The sequence below is a fragment of the Anopheles arabiensis genome, chromosome 2 (assembly GCF_016920715.1).
Source record: "Anopheles arabiensis isolate DONGOLA chromosome 2, AaraD3, whole genome shotgun sequence".
NCBI classification, from domain to species: Eukaryota; Metazoa; Arthropoda; class Insecta; order Diptera; family Culicidae; genus Anopheles; species Anopheles arabiensis.
In genome coordinates, this window is record NC_053517.1 from 26895225 (window position 1) to 26917777 (window position 22553).

Here is a 22553-nt window from a genome sequence, read left to right on the forward strand (position 1 = left end):
CGATCGATGGTTGTTATGCTGTGTGCCGAATGTCGAAATGAAAGTATAAATAGCTACCGTTGGCTGTTCCAGCACTTTCGGTTAAACGTCATGGTTGATAGAAAGCAGCAGCCCCTAGCGTTTCTCACTGTTGAAGCAGTTCTAGAGTTTCCCTGTTTCAGACTCTTATTGTTAGCCTCCTTTTTTGCTATTTTTGGAAGTGCGTAATGGACGATAAATTTAAAAAATTTCAGCCCATTTACATTAATACACTGAAAACTGAACCTTTTGCTGCTGGGAAAAGGAACAACGAATGCTTGAACTTTTTTTTTCTTCTTTAACTCCACACTACTGTTCTGATGATGTTGGGAGCACCCTTTCAAAATTCCAGTTAACAATAATCAAACTTTATTAGATCAGACTGCATTACGCCGGAGTCCTACCTGGGTTGATACCAAGGCACGAGACGCACGTAGTTCATCGCGCGGGCTATATTGTTTGATGGTAAAATATAAATTTCTCCGAAGTAAAAGTGATTTCACATTCGCAGAAATGAAAATTGGCATATCGGTAGGCACATTTTGTTTGCTGACTGTTTGATACCGCTAAAAACAGGAACACTTTAGCCTTTTGCAATATAAAATGCTCGCTACTTTTCCAACGAAATGCTTTCATCCGTTTAGCTGATTGCTGAGCGTTGTGACAACCGTACACGCACCCGGCCATCAGCACACTGGTAGCAAACGGAAAGGGAAACCATCCATTGCGTATTCTTTTTGTGTTAATTCACTGAAAAATATGTTCCAAAGTAGTGAAACCTTGGCAAGGTGGCATAATTGATGGGCTTCTTAATTAAGAGCACAATGCTACTGCGTGTGTGAAAGGAACCGTTTGCGCGACGACTAGCCTGACGGGAAACGCTTCATCCGAATGCTGACAGGAATGCCACGCAGTGATAATGTGTGTTTTATAACAAACGATGGTATTTTGAAATCATTTCATTCGTGTTCTTGAAACCTTTCCCACCAGAACTTATCCTTTTACTAATACTGCTGCAATGGTGCGATTAGTCGGTTCGCGCTTCCAAGTATAAACGAGTGTTCGCTTTGTCGACATAATTCGGTCCCAAACAGCTACGAATAGACGTAGAATATGGGCGAATAATTTGCTAATACTCCCACACCAAGATGTTGTATGTTTGAGTGTGATGGTTCTTTCCCTTACCGAAACTCCACTCTGCCACCGCCAATGGCAAAACAGAGAAAGGCAACAAAAATCCCATTAGGACTAGCTCTAATGTGGGACACGCATACCTCGAAGGGACTATTAAAGCGCAACGGACGCGCTTCGACCAAACTTACTACTTCGGATCTTGCCTGAGGTTCGTGGTTTGATACCGGGAAAGCGGGACCAGTGAATTTCCTTTTATTATAAGAAACCATTATGACATTTTCGGTGCCACATATTTTTCCCTTTTTTTTTTCGCGAACCATTGTGTGTAGAAAGTGTTCCGCGTTCGGGACATAGCGAGCGAAGATAAGAGCCAACCCCATGTACCGAAATGGCGAAAAGGAAGGATTCTCGCTTATTAGGGGTAGAGCTTGAAAGCCCCGCGGGTGTCTCTGGCGAGGGAGACAAGAGCAGCGAGAAAGCACGGTACTTAATATAGAGGTACCATTTCGTATTACGACGAAATGAAATTACCTTCTCGACGTATCCCCAACCAATGGGGGAAAGCACACGGACCGAGTACCCAAGCAGCAAGGAACTGCCAGCTTTGGGGCGGCTCCCCATTTCTGACACTTACTCGTTTCACTGCCGATTGGTCGTAAAGCTCACTCCCTAATCTTAATATGTGCGTGTATGTGTGTGTGTGTATGAGAGCAAAATATTTGCATAACAGCGAGCGGTATATTTCAAACACCCAAGGTGTGTGCGTGTGCATGAGGCACACGTACGGCCTATTTGCTTCACTCCCATTTTCACGAGTGCGGAGACAACACACATTCAGCCGAATCTACTCGCAGGATGCCTTGGGACGTCTCCTGTTTTAGTGTGACTAGCGCGCTTCACACTGAATGCCGTCATCATAACCTACAGCGCGTTGCCGACACTTTCCCAATGTTGGGCGTACGTAATGAATCCCATTTTGCTGCTCTTCTCCGGCAGTGTTGTTCTTAGAACACGCCGAACGCAACCAATAGCGCGCGCCCGGGTTATATTAATTCCAGTGCCTTCACAGCACTTCATCGTTTCTATGCTGCCGTCGATGGTGGTGGGCTTCAGTCTCGCCGGATTCCAGTCCCAAAGGCGATGATCGGCAGGGTGAGTGCGGCGAGTGAAAACACCCCCGCTCCGAAGCGAGCCTGGGCAAACACACTCCAAACCGAAAAACAAATTGCCGAGTCAAGAACTAAGCAAACTCAAACAATAACTTGCTTTATAATCTGTTCTACGCTCACAGCCGTAAAGTGATTCGCTCTCGACCCCGATGAAATTTAAGGTACCGCCGAGTATTCCGTCCCTTCTGCGCACCCCGGATAAGATACAGTGGGTGCAGCGGGCGGGCGAGAAGTGGTTACAACAACAGCAACAACAAAAGAAAAAAAAAGTTCAAAGAACTAAATTAAACACGGCCACATCCGGGAGGGTAATGTCGGTGCCCCAAAATGAAACGACCGCTTCCCGTAGTGTACTTTGGGGAATTGTATTTCTCATTCGAGGTTCGTTTTCTTTGCTGGAGATTTTGGGTTACGAATCGGGCAGCCCTTCAACCGATGTAAAAAGGACACTCTCGGAATTGAAATGATCCAAATGTGTAGCAGCAAAAAAAAACCCCAACAAAGTGGGAGAGACGATAGAGGAGGTGCTCCATTACACTGTGCCGGTCCACAACTGGCAAGAAGACATTAAGGTTTTTCGCAGCCACACGCTCCTACCGTTGACAACTCGACATCTAGCCCTCTCTGACAGGTCGATGTCAACGATTCAATTAATATCCTCGAGCCCCCTCGCTCGGTGCCGATTTTGGGCCAGAAATTCACACCGAACCTGCAATCGATCGATCTGTTTCTTGTAGGTCCTTTTTGCCTCTCACGGGCTGCTCCATAGAGCGTACGGTTTTGGAGATTAAGCACAAAAAGCACAACTACAATCGTTCGCAGGCATGGCCACGGGCCAAACAGCGGACCATTAGTGTGTGTGTCTGCAGTGACTTCTTGGAGAGGTTGTTTTTTAGGCTTCTCTGGCGTTCTTCACGAACCATTAACCGTGTACAATGATGAGACACCGAGAGGAGGAACCAGTGAGAGAAAAACGATTTGAGCTTTGTCGAACGATAGAAGCTAATTTTTCAAAATGGATATCCGGAACTGATTACCACCGGGCCTGCACCGTCACGAACTGCGGTAGGTAGTGTAGGTATGGGGAGGGGGAAACGAGATCCAAATGTCGTGAGCCAAAAACCATAAGGCAATCGCACTACGGCCCGAATGGACTGACCGACCAGACCGTGAACGGACTCGAGCGCGCTACTTGAGATGGCACGGATGGCTCATTACGGAATTACCGCAACCGAACATCCTTCTCCGAGGCTGGCCCAAGGAAATGCGAGGCAGGCCCATCGAAAACGAAATGATGTGGATTTAATGGTTCCGATAATCGATATTTGCATCATGAATTGGCAAACACATTAATCGCGCTCTGCCCGTCCGTTCTGGGGTTTGTCCCGTTGAAACAAAATTGGCGTGCGCTGATGACGTCTCGATTCCTGCTGCTGTTTCAAGGCAATAATGGCAGAGGTGGGTTTTTTGAGTTGGCGTTCAAGTAAACAGACAGTGAAGTAAAGCAAACATCTCATTTTTCTAACCATCGTAAGCGCCTTCGTGGCTTTGTGGGCTTTCCCAGTGCTGGAGCAATTGTACAAACGCAATCGGCTGTAAAATGTAATAAAAAAGCGTTTTTTTTAATAGCAAGTAACCTACACAGTGGCATCGCTTTTGTCTGCACGTTCTACAGGCTTCTCTGTGTTTTTGTATAAACGAACGCCGAGAAGGCGGGCAAAAAAGCTCCCACATTTGACATCGATAGCGGAAAATCGTCTTTGACGGGTCGGAAGAAAAATTGCCTAATGGCAACCACCCTCCAATGGGTGTGTGTGAGTGTATGTGTGGGCGTTGATGAAATCTTTCAACCAAGTATCACCCACGAACGGGCCAAAGGAAAGCAAAAAGAAAAAAACAACAACAACAACAACTATTTCACATTCATCCTACCCACACACACACACAGGCGAGGAGGAAGAAGGGCGGCTTAAAAAGCCACAAAGTTTACGACCTTCAGCAGGCGTTCTCCGTCACATTCTACGCCATGGTACCCAAGCAGCCGCACCGGAAAAGCATCATCGATCTCTCTGCCACACCACGCCTAGGCCATCCCTCCTTGGCGCAACCAACCCCCGGTGCGATTTTTAACGCGCACTGCGTACAAACGCGCAGCGGCGAGGGAAAAAGAAAGCATATCTCTTGAATTCCCTAAAGTGGCTTTTTCCGTGTGTGTGTGTGTGACTTTTTTTTGTGCCTCCCCGTGGCGTTCTGCGAGCTAAAAAAGAAGCTTTCCCCTTGTTTGGCCCACGGCAAAAGGGTTGTTTGCGGAGCAAAGAGTCGGCAAGAATGAAAGTTTGCTGCCGTTCGCGCATTTCAATCATTTCCCCCCCTTCGTCCCTCGGCGCTGTTTCACCCCCTGGCTCAGCTGAGCAGAAAATGATCGCTTTTCTACGCATCATGTCCGCATCATCGTCTTTGCTCGTCACAATTTCCGCCACCTGGAAAAGTGGCTCGAACGTGAAGTGTGATGGCAGCGGATGTTGCGGGTGTACGTTTTTCAACGACGGATTGTATGTGTGTGTGTGCAGTGACGTGCAAACGTGCGTGGGAAACGCGTGGGCGTGTGTGTGTGTCGTAGGTGTATCGCACATCGTTACCGTGTGTGAGAAGATAAAACGTTTTCCGAACGACGCGGAATCCTTTCATCTTCATCCATTTCCTTTAGCACGCGCCCCCCAAGGAGAGGAAAAGAGCTTTCGGGAGCTTATTATGGAGGCTCATTTTTTACACGTCAACGATTCGATTTTTTCTCTCTCTCTCACACACGCGTGACAATTGTTACCTACCCAGAGATGGGAAACTCTGATCTTTCTTAGAGTCGTTTTTCCCATTATTTCTTACTTATCAAACGCGACCTCAATTCGCCAGGGGTGAATGTGTCGTTCAGTTTGCATACTACGCCCTGTCGTGTCGTCAAAGGTGTTGGTAATGTTTCCCCTCTCCAACGTTTCCAAGAGAATATGACAATATTTCGTCATAATGCAAGAAATATTGGATTAATGTAGAAATATAATAAAAAATACCTGTTTCTTGCGCACGACTTTGAGCACAGATGAACGAGAACGGAGCGTGTTTGAAGGTGTGCACTATAGAAACTGCTATGTTAACTGTCATTTGCTGTCACGCAATACTGTATTTAAGTGTCAACGAGACTTGAGAGTGAAACATATAATTAATGAATTTCGAAACGAATGCTGTATGCTTTAAAAGAATAAGCGCACCACTGGAAACGAGTATACACAGAGCCAAGGCTCACAGTTACCATCCGCACATAGTTGCCAATAGGTGTCACCGGCACTTCAGCTAGGATTGGACGGCCTCAATGACGCCATTCTCGGGCGCCCTGGCTTGGATCTGCACCAAAACGGTAGCACCACACTCGTTGTACTGCTTTTTCTTGCACTTTTTTTTAATTTTCAACGCTTTCAATTTTCGCAAGATTTATGTGCCTTTTGCTGTGGCTTCGTTACGGTTGAAGACCTTAGAAAACGCACGGATAAGTGCCCGACTAAGTCCTCAAAGGGGCAACGGGATGAAAGGCACAAAAGGGTGAAGAGCGAAGAGCTGATGAAAAGGCTCATGGCCACCGGAGTCCGCCACCGCGTCCCTTTGCCGTACCAGCCGCAAGTAAATGCTCTCAGTAATTTCTCGCTCGGCAATGGATTGCTGCCTCGCCCGGTTGAGTCAAAGATGGACGAGTTTTTAATTAAAACATGCCAACGCTGCCGAAAAGGATTTGCTCCATCGATGTCTTATCGGAGCAAAGCTTTCGGGAGGGTTTTTTTTTTGTTACGTTGCTTCCGTTTTGCCTCCGGGGAGGTTTTCCGGCGCTCTCTCCACCTGGTTGAGCTGGTTGGGTGCTTTCAAGCGTGAAAAGAAATACGGTACGATTCCTTTCGATTGCGTCTGGAAAATTTAAACTCATGTTAGGGGATTATTTATGCTTTTCACTCCTGTACTTTAAGTGTTGCAAAAGTGAAGTTTTAACAAATGCTTCACATCCTTTTTGGTTATTGTAAAAAGCTAATCGTTAACATGGTAGTAGTGTGAATCATTCTTCAATACAGCAACAGCCCTTTAACATCATATCTTTAAGATGAGAACAAGCTTGAGAACATTGCACTACGTTGAATTAATTACTATCATCGCCATCTGGTCCAGTGTCGTATTATGCTCCCAACAGAATGCCAACGATGTCCCCACTGTGTTTTTCTCTTTGTCAACAGAACGTTACACAGTTACAGAAATTTCGGAGCAACATTTTGCGATAAAGATGACAAAAAAACACCAAATGAAACCAGGCCTGGCAAGCAGAGTGCCGTATCCCTTGGTGCGCTATGGTACTGTCCATAACCGTCGAGGTATCAACGTCACAAATAATACCGAAAACCAGAGCAGAACATGCTGGAACGTGCCATTTGCAGAATTAAAAGTTAACGCGAGGGAGGGGATAGTGTGTATTTGTGTGTCGGGCACAGCTGGCACCATCAGTCGAAGGAGATAGCTGCTGTTTTTTTTACACCACCGTATTTCCCGAGCTCAAGCAACACTCAGGATGATTAGTTGCAAAAGAAGTAATGAGTTATGGCGAAGCGACGAAATGGCATCTCCAAATCTCCACCGAGCGAGAGAAGTGAACTGGTTTTTATTACTAGTGTTTCGTATGCGGGCTGGGCTAGCTCCTTGGCAGACTCTTTAGCCACACAAAGTGTCAATCTTAAACATAAACGCACAGCTGTATTTATCGAAATGGAAGAGTAACTAAGGACTGTGCTTCCAAGAACACCACTCCGCTGGATATGTCATTTAGCATTTGCCCGGCGAACCATCGAACGGGACGGGGGGACGATTAGTGCTAATTAATCAGAATCGTTTTCCCACTCAAAGCTACCAACCGAAAGCGACCAGAATATTCTGCATCGAAAAGCATGATTGATTTATTTTCATTGTACTTCAGAGTGCTTTGTTTGTGGCAACAGGAGTAGCGAGCGGCAGCATCTGAAAGGCATCGGGGGCTGATTGTGCTCTAATGCCAGCATTGTTCACACACCGGAGGGGTCGAGTGTCACCTTCAGAAATGACATCTTTATCCGCCTAATGATACAGAAATTTGAATCTGAAGCCGTGTTGTGTGGATATCTTATTTACCGTAAAAGTTAAGCTGCTAGAGAAACCGATCGTACAGTGATTAGTGAGAACGGATCACGATGGGTAGAGTTTGTTTCACCATCAGCTCACTCCACTGCCGCAGGTCAATGTTTGTTTTCAATTAATCCTTGATCTTACCGGGCACAGCGAATAGGCTGGCCAGCACACCTGTAACGAACGGTCAGCCAACGGATGGCTAACAAATGCCTGATGCTGCCTTGAATGTTTAATGAGTCCCGCATCCAGCATATTAGCATATCAGAGGATTCGAAATGCGCCCGTCCTTTCCTGGGTGTACAAACCCAGCGATTGAGTGGCCTTGAACGCGCGCACATAGCTCTTCCCTTTTACTCGCACGCATTTCTTCGTTTCATTTCCTTTTCTATTTCTCTCCATCTTTGCAGGCTGCCTCACCACGATGGGAACCACAGATTTCGGTGCTGTGCGAAGCCGGACAGACGTACCATCCGCAGTTCCTGTCGGAGGAAGGCCGATGGACCACGGATCTGAGCATCAAGGTGCCCGGCTCGACCTGTCTCCGCGACAAGATGGATCTGCTGGACTACTGCAAGAAGGTAAGTGAGCCGATCAACGCTACCGTTTAGCTGCATTGCACGAGAGCTAATTGTAATGTAAAACTTTTGATCAAATGGCAGACGTTTGGAAATAAATAAATCAACCCAATGCCTCTGTCGTTGTGCAGCGATACAGTTCCATTTGAAAATGACATCGTTCATCCCGTAGCATCAACCTACGCTACCATGTGGTGTCTTGTGTTGCTTTAAATGTGTCGATTGTCGATTGTTTACCAATGTCAACGATGCCAAGCGCTCACGTGCCAATGCCCTTCGGGACGGTACGAACGGTTGGACCTAACATCCATCCGACAGAATCCTAGGTCGAAGCATCTCCTCCGCACCACGAACGGAATCGATGTTTGAAGTTCTGACGAGCGGCTCCAAAGCTACCTTTGAAAAGGCACTTGTGCCATGGGCAATAAATACCGTCAGGATTCCATTGCCCCGTCGTCGCCGTGTGCTCACGTCCAGTTACGGGAATTTTTCTCGCGCCACCCTGTGCACAGGTACACACGGTGTGCTCTCTTCCTGTTATAGCGCAACGCCCGAGATAGCTTTACAGCGCTGGGGGAGTAATTAGATTTTTCAATTTACCATTCAACTGCAACCGACCGCCCTCGGAAGGCCACTAACGTGAGCACCAACCGTACTCGAATGTCTACCCCGTGCCTTGCTTATTAGGTTACCGAGGCACCCCGGACCGTAGGGAAGCAAGCGTTAGAGCGTTTCGTGGACGGACCAATGAGAAAGCTGGCCGTGCTTTCCCTCGAACCGGCTCGTACACCGGCTAGAGGAAGCTTTCGGTACACGCTTTGCATGCGGATGTTTCCAGGTGGCTATTGGGGTAGAGCTTGAAATCGAACACAACCGTGCACAATTTTGCAGCTCTGAAATGGAGCGCTTCTGTTGAAGTTCAATTCCATTCGGGATCGGGTGGTGTAATTTCACCGTCTCTCGCTCTGTTTCACTTTACAGGATGCGGTGTAGAACGTTTTCGGAATTCCAGCATATCATGTGTACCGTCACGCGTGGCAAACGGACAACGGTGTGGCATAGTAATGCTGCTATGCAGTTTTCCGTAATGAATTACATGTTGCAGATGTCATAAATGTCAATTACCTTGCATTGAGAAGCAGTTACAATGGCTGCAATCATAATCGAATGCTTATGCGCTGTGCGGTACGTGTGTCATGATGTTTCTTTCAAAAACGCTTCGCGTTACATACAGCAAATGTGCGTGATAAATACATTGCAGATACGGAGAAACACATAAATTTGCATAAAACTTAAGCCTGACATACAAGGTTTTGTACACATTAAATTGGACGTTCAAAGTATCTTGAAACGAGCGAACATATTCTAATGAAATTTTCATATACACGGAATGCACATATTTTGCACCGTTACTTGGAAACCAGTGCTCTGTGTTGTTCACAAAACACCTCAAATCACAAAACTCACTGGGGCCTCTTTCGAACACTGGCCCCATCTCAAATAAAAACCCCCTCCCGGAAAAGCTCAATTGAGAGCAATCAAATAAATAATATCGTCTTCCCCACGGGGTAGCAGACAAACCCTCTTTGAAGATGCCCCCAGCTGCAGTTTTTAGAGAGAGCCCTCCGATCGAACGATTCATTTGCGTGTACCCAGAGTTCGAACCTGTTACCATCGTGCCCGTACTGCTGCTCCGTTTTTTCACTGTTGGTTGAGAGCAATTTGTACCCGCTGCTGGTCAGCAGTCTCCCAAGAGCGTTTCCTAATTGCTTTTGGGGGTTTCTCAGCATTTTTTCGTATTTGTTTTGCGCCGAAGAATTCAAATAAATTAAGAGCAAAAATAACACCATGACGATGGTGGAGGCAACACCGGCAGACAAATGGCACAGGCGCCGCCAGCAGCTTGAGTGCTGATTGTACTGCCATACCTCACCGTTTGGTGTGCAAGCAGCCGCACCAAGCAACACCTCAAGTGTGCCGTCAGCCATCGCCAAGACACAAAACTGGGTGTGGTTTTTGTTGTTGTGTTCATTAGATTTTTCTTCCACATTCAGGTTCATAAAAGCAGCGTTTCATACCAGCATTTTTATTCCACGCTCAGGCACGTTTGAAAAGGTATTTTCAATCTTTTCCTTCGCGTAAGGAGCCGCCTTTTTCTTGCCTTCCTTCCCGTTCACTTTTCGCTTGCTTCGTGCAGCTAGAGCGCACCGGCACCCCGCGCGTTTGCTCTGTGCGCCCACTACTGTTTGCTGAGCATTTTGCGATGAAAGTGCCGTATTTGCAATACATTTTATTTCACCCACCAGCTCCAGCCACCGCGGCAAGCATTTGGCGGGAATATTGCGAGCCTGGTATGCGAGCATAATGACTGGCCTGGCGGGGCTGTGAAGGCGCGTGAAACTATCAAACGGAGCAAGAAAACCCTGCCTGCACGCTGGTGCTTCGAATGCCTTACGGGGTGGGACAGCGGATGGTTTTCCATTTTCCGCAGAAATTCGGTTCCGCGGGAGCTTCTGCGTTTGTGAAGAAAGATGTGATTCTTTCAACTGTTCACAGCTCCTCACTTGCCAATGCACTCTTGCGCACACTTGAAGCTTTCGACTAACTGGGCCGCACACCGAACAAGCATTACGATTTTGCATTCCACTAGAACTCCGCCGGCTGATGTGGAGAGGCGATGCAGGAGGAGGATTTAAACCCTCAAACCCCCATCTGGTGAACCGAGAAGTAGGAAAAGTATCTCACGTACCAGCACTGCCAGCACATCCGTCCCCGGGTCAAAGGGAAAGTGTAAAAATGTTGAATGTGGTTATGGTGCAGCTAGGATGTCTTGGGAAGCAGTAGAATTGTACGGGGTAGCACCATTTTATTCAGAACCTTTCCCGAACCACATGCACAGACAGAGCAGCCAGCAGCTGTGGTTCGCTCGTCTCTCGCCGAAGAAAAAAGATGACATTTTGTGAAGCGTATAGCTTTGTTGACTTTTGAAGCATTTCATTTTGCAAATGCGAACAAATTGTACCGAAAGCGTACAACAATCGGACGAGAGACACACAGAGAAAGAGAGAGATAGAGTTCCACCGTGACCACAATGCATTCGCATTGTCAGTAGCATACTTTTTTGTGTTCTCATTCTGCCTCACTGTGCGGTTCTCGCAGCAAATCACACACCCATCGACATTTGCCGTTGGTGTTGCATGAACGGGAGCCTCTGACATCCGTGCCATCATCTTGCAAGCAAAAACTGTACATTGCACATTGTCAGCCCGTTCCGAAGCGCTCAGCGCGCGTGTGTTCGGGCGTGCGGTTGCAGAATTTCGGTCCAAATGTGTTGCAGTGCCATCGTCACGTATCTATGGTCTTCCGGGCTAACGGCTGTCTTTGGTGCTGCTGCGGGCTGAACTCACCGACCATTGCGCACGAGTCACACTATCCACCTTGGGTTGGGTTGATGCCGTGGTTGTGCAAAGGTAACGGTGGCAAGTAGAAGGTGACCAATCTTACCAGGAAGATTATTTTCTGTGCTTTCTTTTCGCATCTCACGCGGAGTTTAGTTTCGTAGCAAGTCGTAAGGATCCTTGGACCTGTGGGCGGAGAGACCTGCTGCAATTGCTAGAAGCAAACAATCACACGGGGTAGTGCACCACCGTACTGTTTGTTTCATTTCCAGGCGTAGATCATGTGCTTGGGATGGCGTACACAAAGCACAGAACGGGGTGCAAGAACCAAAAAAGCAAGAACGCCACCAAGACCCAAGTGCCCAAGATCACAGCAAGACCGAAGCGAACGAAAGAGGGTGGCACACTTTGGCAAAACAGGGGGTTTTGGTCACACAGTACGAAACGGGCGTTCGGAAAGGGTTTGGTGTGGGTGTGTGTGTTCCGCCAGCAGCAAAAGTCTCCTCCGCAAGGGTGTGCGCCGGTAGCTACACGCTGGTTCGTGTCCTTGTGACCCGCTGCACATAAAAGAATGGTGCAGGGTGGCACCACCACCGGAGCGGTGCAGGTGGGGGGAGTTCATTTTCCACCCGAGCTATTCGAAGCTAGCGAAGCAAAAAGAAAACATACACATTCAAATTCACACCATCGCATCTTAAGATGCGACTCCCAGGCGGTTCTACGGCGCCGCCCGCAAATGGTGGGGCACCGTTTCGACAAACAAACGCGCTGAAATATGTTCGCCAACCAGTTCGGTAAGTTGTGTGCAGTGTGTTAAGGGATGATGTTTGTGTGCATGTGTGCCTCCAGTAAAGGACATGCGAAATTAATGCGAACTCCTACCGCCCTCACTGGTATACGGGTGGAGCGCAAACTCGGGGATATATCCAGCGTACAAACTTTGGTTGGAGAACACATTCTTGAACAACATCTTTCGATTCGCCATGGTATCCATTTCGCTGCTGCTGTTGCTGTTCGGCTGGCAAAATCGTAACTTCTTCTGGCACGAACGGAGTTGCTCCTGTTGTGGTAGGACAGAACCGCTCGGAGAAAGCACAAACCGGTGCAACACATGCCCGGCTCGTCGTTTCATCGTGTGTCTATATGTTTCTCGTAAAAGGTAAAACTTTCCTTTCCCCCCCTCTCGCTCTAAGGACGCGCTTGTAAAATGTACAATGCCGTAGCGGTACGCGATATGAAATGGCTTTTGCGGTTGGGGTTGTAAGATAAGTGACGCTGAAACTTTTCAATTCAATAGCAATTAATTTGCCACAGCAGGTTAAAAACAATGCAGACAGCGAAACATGACAGTTTCGGATTCGGATTGAAACTTTAGCTCCCATTACAAGCTTTTTCTGAACACAAAAAAACGGTGTGAGTGTGCGTGTTTTGGCACACATCGTGCGATAAGAAATAACCATTTCAAGATCCAAAGTTTCACGTACAAGCACCTAAAACTCTACGTCTCGTGTAACATACTCATCGCTGTGATCGTTTTTCCTTCCTGTTTTCTCACTTTAAACCGACAGAGTCACGCCCTTTTTGGCAAAGACGCTCGTATAAAGCGGCTCGTTTGGTGGAAAATTTTGCACCATTACGTACGGCAACAAGCAAACAAGTCAACAATCGCGTAAGATACGCGTAAGATGCGGAGCGGTTGCGTAGTGATGCTGCTGGACCCGGGTAGCTAGCGTACCGTTTGATTTGATGATGAAATCAGCATAAAAAAATATGTAGATTTACGCTATCGCGAATTGGAAAGCGGTCCGATCTTTGGGCCTGTCCGTCCGCGAAGGAGGACAAAAACATTCGCACACAACTGTGTACCACTTCAGAATAGGAGGAGAAGATATCTTGATTATGATGATGATGCGGATGAGCATGAGGATTACCGTCGCGTTCTGTGGTGTGTATGGCGAAGATGATACTCCACGCGCGAACACTATTGATGGAAAACGGTATCGAAAGCAATTCAAGAACGATACAGTTTTCCCTCCGCTCCCGTGCACGACCATTGTTCTCGATTGAAAGATTTCAATTTTCAAAAGCGAAAGAAAGATGAAAAAACGTACGCATCAGCGAGAAATCTGAATGCCTTCCTGCGGCACAATCGTCCTGCGATCGATAGTGCTTCATATTCAGGCAGGCCTTACCAGCTCGGAGCTCGCATAGGTGGGCTCCCTCTGCTCTGCTCGACTCTTTTGGCCTTACCACCTCCCAAGTGTACTCTTTTGTTGTCCTAGAGTTGAAGAACCTTTTCTGAATGTGAAAGGTAACGAAGCAACCGTACAAGAAGCAGGCCGACGCGCTCCGTAAACTCGGCTACACTGAATGCGGCATTCAAAACGCAGTCCCGTTGGGGTTAAGCAGTTATTGATTCGTAGGAAGCACTGTGAAGCTTCGAGGGGGAACAGTTTTACCTTGAATCAAGGGAGCGTTGGAACCGAATTGAAAGCATGTTTCATTTTCACTTGTCGTTTAGCATGGTAGAAAACCATCGGCAGAGTCTTTCGTGAAGGGATTTTGGATAAAATTTGGTCACTCTTAGTGTCTCTGTGTTTGTGTGTTTGGAAAAACGCTTGCGTTGGATTGCAAATTTTGGCTCGAAATGATGATTCCGGTACGATACCCATAGGTCAACCACACGGTCGACCAACGCAGCAGTGTAATAAATTACAACATGCGAAGGACGTAAGCATAGGCCGCATCGTATCGCAGCTAGGGAATAGCGTATTTACACAACCCAAATGTGATACCACCATTGCTAGCCTCGTTGCCGCAAATCCGGACTTCAACTATCACTTGCCGGTAAACTGTCCCATCATATTTCTCTATCCCCGGGGGTAAAGCATCGACACCACTGTTCCCAGTTCCCAGGCCCAACGCTCCGGCTCCAAGATGGAGCAATAAAAATTCTTCAAATCGTGCACTATTCGTGCCTCGGCTCGGCTTCAGCGGCGAGACGCGTCGCTGGACCGGGCCCAAAAAGCTGCCCAGTGGTAGAGGAGGAGGAGACGGAACCGAAAGGACTAAATTATGAAACAACATAAAGCACAGCATGCAAACAACACGGCCCATTATTTGCTTGTCCCGATGTACCCGGGACAGTTTATCCGACCGACCGATCTCGGACGATCCACACGACCACGACCGACGACGACGACGACTTCATCCCGCGTGCCGCAGGATTCCACCGCGGCCAACCGTCCCCCAAGAACTCCCAGCGGTGGGAAGACCGCAAACGCTCACAGTTCTCTGCCTGTGTATTTGCACAAAAATAAACTGCGGATAAATTGGTTCGCTGCGCTTTGCCGTTCGCGTCGACGTGGGACAAAAGTCCGCACGGTCACGCTGTGCATTGAATTTTCATTACGAAGCAGTATTGCCATTCCTCCAGAATGGATCCCCTCGAAAAGCAGGGTGTTGTCTGAGGGTGGAGAAGGGAAAATCATGCGACAAAACGCCATTATACTTTATAACCCGCCGCCATCGAGGCACGGCCAACCGGACGGAGCATGTGCAGGCAGTGGAAACCTCCGGCCGATTTCGGGCCATGCATAATAATAACTCAACAACAAGCACCGACGAGAAGGATCGACCCCAGTCTGCACCACAATCGGAAGGAGATGGATGTTGGTGTCGAAGCTTAATTGTGCCCCGGCAGGGAGGAAGGGGTGCAGAGTCAAGTGCGGCTTGACTTACACTCCGCATACCGGTGCTGTTTAATTGGGTCCCGTGTCATATTTCCTCCCAAATGCCACGAGTCTGATTAACGCATCTCATCGCTACGGCAATGGCGGCGGACATTATTTTTGTAGATAACGATAATACTTCCCGGGCTGAGCAGGCCGATAAGAGTGCTGCGGGTTATCTGTGGTGACAATTACATCCGAAGACTTTCCCCATTAGCGAAGCTCATTCTGGCTTTTACGAGCCCTTGGAATTGTGGCGCCCGGAGGATGTGTTCATTTTTCGCCCTCTCTCTCTCTATCTCTTACGAGGCAATTGCAAAGGTGGAGAGTGTGTACTCTTAATGCGGTTACGGAAAGATTGCATCACACAATTCATGGTTGAAGGCAGCAGTAAGAGAATGCGAATCGCATTCCCTTGGCAAAAGACTGCATCGTTACGCAGACCGACCATTGTGCAGCGCCCATCCTTGGTACAATGAATCAACTGGAGGCTCGCCTCGTGTGCGTCGGGTTATGGGTTTGGGTAGGATAAATAATTTCCGGCGCTCAAGAATCGAGAACGGCAATCGAGTGGGCAAAATATTGCCATACCCCGTCGTGCTCAACGACCCTCGGTGCAGCTTCTTCCGCATGTTGCGACCGGAAGAAGACACTGTTGCACCCGGGCACCGCAATGGGTGTAGCCTCGGTCGCAAGGCACAGTATTCCGTAGGTTCCGCAGTGACGCATACGCGCGCTCATTGTGCTTGGTGGTGGTGGTGGTGGTGCTTGTGCTGAGAGCAGTTGATGAAAGCCGACAATAACCTGGCGGCAAAGTCTCGACCCATCTTTCCGGAACCAGACCAGAGCTGTGCCGGGAACAATGAGCGTGCGCCCACCCCTAGAGATCAACGATGGCATTTACCCTCGTTATAGAACGCTTATCGCACTTCCACGTGAATTACCGTTCCAGTGGTGGCTTCCTTTCGAAGTGGCAGGGAGACTTCTCCACTGCTGGGTTTGCGCCTCCCAATTGACTCAATAACTTCGTATTAATGAGTGAGACAGCACACTTTTCAGCTGCAAAATGTTGTGCAATGAAGAGAACGAAAAACACTTTACTTTACACCCGTTCGTGGGTAGCATTTGGCTGATGGTTACAGCAGTGCTCGGCACAGGAATGTTTCAATAGCCATTAGTTGAATAAAACGGTGATGAAGCTTTCATTTATTTCCCAGCAAATGGATTCTAAGAAAAAAAAAACTGATTTTTTATAATATACTTCCAAAATTCAATCAATTCCTATTTTACCATTTTTTCTTTAATCTTGTGAAACGCATTTTATGAACGCATTAGTTATCTAGCTCATAAAATCAAACAAACCATACTATCGATAATCAAACGTTGCCTAACGAATCGGAGCAAATGGATCGATATTTACACTTGCCGCACTTTGATAGTACTTTCATGACGCAGTCCCAAGAATAATCCATTTCAGTTAGAGAGTTCAAGGATTTCCCCATTTCAACAGGATTTGCTAGTGCCTAGCACATCCAAACTTCCGCTTTGTAACGAGATTTTAATTGAGTGGCTCAACAGACTTCGCCGTTCCATTTATTGCAGCCCACAGCATGCCACATACACACGGAAATCGTACCAATTTTGCGAATTTCATCATAATTGGAGAAGGGCTTTCACACACCGAAAGAGGAAGCCAGATAGCCAGAACAGGGTGTTGGTATGCGAGAGCGACCGTTACTGTACGTTCCACTCAAAAATCCAACGTCCGGCGGTCTTGTCCGGTGTTTACCGATCCAGCTGCCGGAGGTGAAGTAAATTAACACATCATATGGTCGAATTTTGCATTCCAAATGAACACGTATGCTCAGCGTCAGGTTCGTTTCAGGTTTCGGCGATGCTCGGACAAGCATTTGCCAGTTACATTTGCCATCCGCTGACAGGGATGTTCGTCCTCAAACAAGCGATGCTGTGCAGATGGCATACAGCTTGGAGTTGGAAAAGTTCAGCCGCTTGCATGTGAAAGTGGCAACAGCGATAAGGAAAGGCGTGTCTTGAAAAACGTCACCAACACGCCCAATGCACATCACGCTCACAATGGCGGGCTGGCGGGTACTTATTTAGGAAGTCCGTTCGTCCGCAACTGTCACTCGATGTATTAGATGCTCCCAATCATCGCAACCATCATTGTCCTGCCCAAGCTACTGCCGTTCAACCAGCATCATCTTGCCGGGGATGCTATGAGCGACCTGTCAGAAAAGTATCTAAACGTTGTTTTTTTTTTGTCAACCGTCTTCCACTGCACCTCACCGTAACTTTTGTGCTGGTCGCGGGCTGTCAACCAATCTCGCTTTCGCTGTCCTCGGGCATTGGGTCCTGGTGTTTTTTCATCCTGCTTTTTTTTGTATCCAACTCCACGTGGCATCTGAGTGACGCAGCGTGAAATGAAATTGTGCTCTGCTTGCAAGCTTACTGGCACACAAACAAACAGACACACACACCTACACGGACGGATGAATGCTACGGACCTGAATACGCTAATGGTAAATGCATGGGAATGGGATGTCAGGAAATTGGAAAACTGTTTCAATTCCATTGCGCAAATTGGCCTTTTTGCAAGCGAGCGTGAGGCAGCCCTCAAGCGCTCTATCTGGGGGACATGGTTGGATGCATTCATGACTTCCATGTTTGGTCTGTGTTTTTTTTTGTTTCTCATACAGATAAAACAGGCTTACACCAACACCAGACCTCGGTTTGAATTAAAATAAAAGCTTTGGGATGTAATTGGTAGTACATTATTATTTTTGCAGTGTAAAAAACAAGATCAATTTTGTTCCAGGTCTTATCTTTATATATCTGTATCTTAAACAATCGAACAGGTTTATACATATACCCTTAAGGCACGGTATGACCAATCGTTGCAGGAGATAAAAATAAATGCATTAAAAACACCATCTTGAAATCGTTTGTATTGCTTAGCATCTTTTAATTACAACTCGATGCACCGTAGAGGCACTTCCGTAGCACTAATGCTAGTGCAGGCAACTACAGCTACAGTTCAAAGAAGTTCCACATCAAACCGGAGCTTGATTACTGTCCCCTGTACTGCACATTTCCGCCTTCCCAAAGGATGTGGCCAGTTCTTTTTTTTGCCTTTTACTATCAACAAACACCATCCCAGTTCATCAACGTGACCAAACAAAAGCGTCAGGAATGTGGAGTTCCTGTGGTAGCTGTTGCTCTCAATAGCACCTTCCCGTTGGTCGCTTCGCCAGTTTGTGCACTCGTGACGGTTGGTTTAGGGTTTCAATAGGGCGTCAATATTTGCATATCTGTCGGATAATCACCGCAAGCCAGACAATAAGGTAAACAAGGCGGTGGTCTCTCTTCAGGTAAGGTGGTATGAAAAAAAAAATATAACCCCAACACTCGTGTAACCTACACGAACAGCTCTCCGTAGCAGTCTCTTCACCAGCATGTGTAACATCAGTACTGCTCGGTCGGATATTGAAAACGAATCGCTGCTGATGGTAGCGTAACAGAGTGCGTTTGCTCACTTTTGCGGAGGCACCTTTTCTATTAAAATCATATAACATCAAAATCGCATTGAATGTTTTCGTACCAAATCGTTAGCACAGTTGGAATTATGTTGCGTACTTTAAAAACATTACAACGTTTTCCACGCACAATACGACATAAAAGCGATTTCATTTCATCTTCCCGATACGCTGCTACCCAACGAACGTTTTGCCCACATAATCAATCAACAATTGATCGTTCAGGCCCGTTGTTCAAGCTAATTGGTTGTTCATTATTGCCTACACTTACGCAGAAACTCTCAAAGCCACAGGACCTTGCCTAACAGGACCTCGTAACCGTAGCTACCACGGCAAACGCTTCTGCGAAGGCTTATGGGAATGTATTTATAGCAGTTGCTGGCGTGCTGGGTAGACGGGGAGCGAACTTAGCTTGTAGTACGCGTTTAATGAAATTTTGTCAAACTCAATTTATTTCCACCAAGTCCGCCAGCTGAACGGCGCTTGCTCAAGTGGCCATGCGACCATGAGTGCGGACCATTCGACCCGGTCGCGATAATGGAAATAGACAGTGTCCAATGGGTAGGCTTGACACGCGCTGCTGGCACTCCTGGTACACGGTGATGGGCATCGTCCACCAGTGCCTATAGCACTCCACACGGTCTGGCAAAAGTTTTATGCTCCAATCTTCGACTGGTACCGTTTGCGAATCGGGAAGCTTTGGGACGGGACGAGCTAGACGAGCTTTTCCATTAAAACCATTACATGGCAGTATACACATCCAGCGTGTGGAGTGTGTGATGTTTGGGATGCGGCAGAGAGAAAGAAACGACATTCCATTCTCGACTAAACAGCTTCTGGTTGTATTTTGTTACACGGGTGTCTGCCCTATGTATTCTTCATGATTGCACCGCTGAAGGCTGATGTTTCTCGATGGAGCATGTACGGGAACAATCAGATTGCAAGAGCTTCAGGGCTCAACATTTGTCGGCATTTTGCATTGCTCGCCCAGTTTCCCGAGCAGCCAGCCGGGCATTGGATCTGTGTTGTAATCCACCATTAGCAGAAACTTCTTTTCACGTGCTTCTGATGATCGCTTCAAAATGGCAGACTAGAACTGTCCAGCACCGGATGTGTAAGGTGCCATCCAGACTTCCTTGTACATAAATGTCACATTGCCTCAAGTGTCGCATTGATATCCGTAGATGTTCAAAAATGTCAGGGTGATGGTTTGCGTTTGCTTGACAGTTTAATAACGGTGGCAAAGCATACCATGCCAGAGCGGTTGAAAGTTGAAGTAGATTAAGAAAAGAAAAGTCCATATAAATGTAACAAGGATTAGTAAATCCTCATAATTCCAAGTATGGAATCAATGACCAATAGAACAATGAATTACACTGTTGTGTTGTTTTGTCTAACATGTTGTTGTGATTCGATGATGTTTGATAACAAAATAAATGCACATTGTCTATATCGGTGACACAAACATTGGAGCTTGGATGTGGAAATGTTTTAAAATGCTTCGCGAAAAATGGAACAAAAAAACAAGCACTCCACCATGCACAATAAACATCAAAGGCGATCACTGGTCGCATCTGAATCTATTTCATTCCATTCAATTGGTCATTAAAAATCATCTGCGCATTAAAATTCAATTAGTGACACTTATGTGGCAGTAAAAGTTAGCTGCAGAGTGGGCGATACACCCTACCCTGCCTAGGGCGGCTACAGGTTGCAGGGGACGGCGCCAGGAGGCAATCAATTATGCATTAGAATTGACGGTCACCGGATGAAAGCTGTGTCGGCCCTGCTAAAATGCCAAAGAATGTGTCTGTGGGAGGTAAATTAGATTTGTAGGCCCGGTGAGAACAGCGGTGAGAGAACTGTTCACCGTACAGCCTCCTCCACGAACATGTTCAAAATTTAATAACTAAGGATTTTACACTCGACCGAGTCCGGTTGGGCGGTGTGGTTACGAGATGGATTAGTGTGCCGGGCGCGCTTGGAAGCTGTGATTAATTAAGGAACTAAACATACACACACACAACCGGAGCATATATACGCACTTTGCGTAGGGAAACAATTATGTGGTATACCGCTGAAGTGCTGAATACTGCAGGATATATAGCAAAACAAATGTGCACGAGCCCAATCAACAGCTGTTTGATTTAATTTGATTGGTAGATATTTATGCAAAGGTACGCACGCTAACGCGATGGAAAGCAAAAAGGGTTGCGTATATTTATAGTGAAAATTATAGCGTGAAGCTAAATACAAGTATTCAAATAAGCTTCGGTGCACTACTCTATAAATTCTAGTTGTATGTTGGTGTGTACGCTTCCTTATTTCTCGCATTGTTATGTCGATCATCAATGTCAGACTGGTACAGTATGCTTGTGGCCCAAAACCTAACCCACGAACCAAACAAGCACAACAGCGGTGCTGTATGAATTTCAAATCAGTTCTTACGGTACTCTACCCGCGTATATCTGTTTCTGCACTCTTTTGCACCCTTCCCATTCTCTCTCTCTCACTCGATCGGCAGTAGATGAATGGTGCCAATTTGCATACAATTATAAGCATGCCGGCGCGCGTGAATATGATTAGAATGCGTTTCGGTTGGGTCGGCGAGCTGTTTGGTGCTGTGTGTATGATTGGTGAGAGTGTTTTTTAGTTGTGTGAGAGCTGCTCACCCATTTTGCGCGGTTCATATTTGCGAACGAACAGTGCCGATAGAAGGCCGTGTTCGGTCGATAGTGGTTCTGTAAATAATTCGGAGGTTGATTAGTATTCGTGTCGTGTCCGATTTGTACGACCCACCGTTCGATTCATTTGTTTCCAAACATGGGTGGATAGACGGGTAGTTTTGAGAACGAGCTACATTACGGAATGATTTTAATGATCATATCTGACGCACTCGTTATAATCAGTGAGTCTTTCTGACAGAGCTTACTTTAGTGGAAATGTATATAAAAAATACTAAACCAACCCATGGCAAATCGTCAATTCACACAATTTAACAACAACCCCGTCGTGGGTTCAAACCACGCATGGAACGGCATCCATAACAAGAATAAACTAGCATAAGAGCTTACGTCGTTTATAATGGTAGTAGATTGGTCCAGTTCGCCGCAGCGAACAATCTGGCTGTAGGAAGTACCAAATTTGCGCGCAAAAAAATCCACAAGATTACGTGGGCGCACCCGGGTGGAGAATCCTTCAACCAGATCGACCACGTGTTAATAAGCCGCCGACGACAGTCGAGTCTGTTAAATGTCAGAACATATCGAGGAGCCAATATCGATTCCGATCACTACTTGGTTGGCTTAGTGATACGTTGTAGAATCGCCCGCCCCCGCGCCAATGGGGGCGGAGAAAACACGCAGGCTCGGCTCAACACGGACTCTCTAAGGGACATTGCTGTCCAACAGGAATTCAAAACCGCTTTAGAAAAGTCTCTACTACCAGAAGACAGATACGAAACTACGAGCGAGAGGTGGAACGCTCTAAAAACAAAAATAATAAACTGTGCAAGAAATATACTCCCACCGCGTCGTGGCAACACCAAATCTGGCTGGTTCGACGATGAATGCAGACAAGTGACCGAACGTAAGAATACTGCATACCGAGCAATGCAGCAACGGCATAGAACGCGGGGATGCGCAGAGGAATATTCACGGCTTAGACGCGAAGAGAAACGAGTTCACCGCTCCAAGAAGCATGCTTTGGAAGAGCAAAACATGCGGGAACTCGAGCAAACCAGAGAGGCGTACGGACCGACACGAAAGTTTTACCAAGCGATAGCAGC

The 22553-nt window shown here is 47.0% G+C and overlaps 1 protein-coding gene across 11 annotated transcripts in view; it reads left to right on the forward strand.

The window, feature by feature from the left end:
- Window positions 1–22553, forward strand: part of LOC120898786 (amyloid-beta-like protein) — a 70728-nt gene that overhangs the window by 6683 nt on the left and 41492 nt on the right. For all 11 annotated transcript variants that reach the window (XM_040305110.1, XM_040305119.1, XM_040305117.1 and 8 more), the window contains exon 3: window positions 7916–8086. In XM_040305110.1, the coding sequence (XP_040161044.1) occupies window positions 7916–8086 (171 nt within the window). The remainder of the gene's footprint in view (window positions 1–7915; window positions 8087–22553) is intronic.